The sequence below is a fragment of the Haliaeetus leucocephalus genome, unplaced genomic scaffold (assembly GCF_000737465.1).
Source record: "Haliaeetus leucocephalus isolate CR32 unplaced genomic scaffold, Haliaeetus_leucocephalus-4.0 Scaffold450, whole genome shotgun sequence".
Lineage (NCBI taxonomy): Eukaryota > Metazoa > Chordata > Aves > Accipitriformes > Accipitridae > Haliaeetus > Haliaeetus leucocephalus.
In genome coordinates, this window is record NW_010972886.1 from 19286091 (window position 1) to 19286363 (window position 273).

Sequence of the window (273 nt, forward strand, 5' to 3'; positions counted from 1 at the left end):
TCCCCTCCCCTCCCTCGGCCGCCGCCCGCCCGCCCCGAGCCGGGATGTTCTCCAGGAAGGGCCACGCCGATGTCAGGAAATCCACCCAGAAGGCGCTGGACCCCAAGCGGGACGTACTCACCCGCCTCAAGCACCTCCGGGCGCTGCTGGGTGAGTGGGGGGCGGCCGGCGGGGCGCTGACCCTTTTCCCGCCGCGCCCTGAGGGGCCGGGGCAGGGCGGGGAGCCCCCCCGCCCCCTGGCTCCCCTCAGGGCTTCTCCCGCCTCTCGCGTCT

General features: G+C 75.8%; 1 protein-coding gene across 1 annotated transcript in view; it reads left to right on the forward strand.

Moving 5' to 3' along the window:
• Positions 1–6: 6 nt before the first annotated feature.
• Positions 7–273, forward strand: part of RALGAPA2 (Ral GTPase activating protein, alpha subunit 2 (catalytic)) — a 129103-nt gene continuing 128836 nt past the window's right edge. Inside the window, exon 1 of the mRNA XM_010575074.1 lies at positions 7–150. Coding sequence (XP_010573376.1) covers positions 45–150 — 106 coding nt within the window. The 5' untranslated portion in view covers positions 7–44. The remainder of the gene's footprint in view (positions 151–273) is intronic.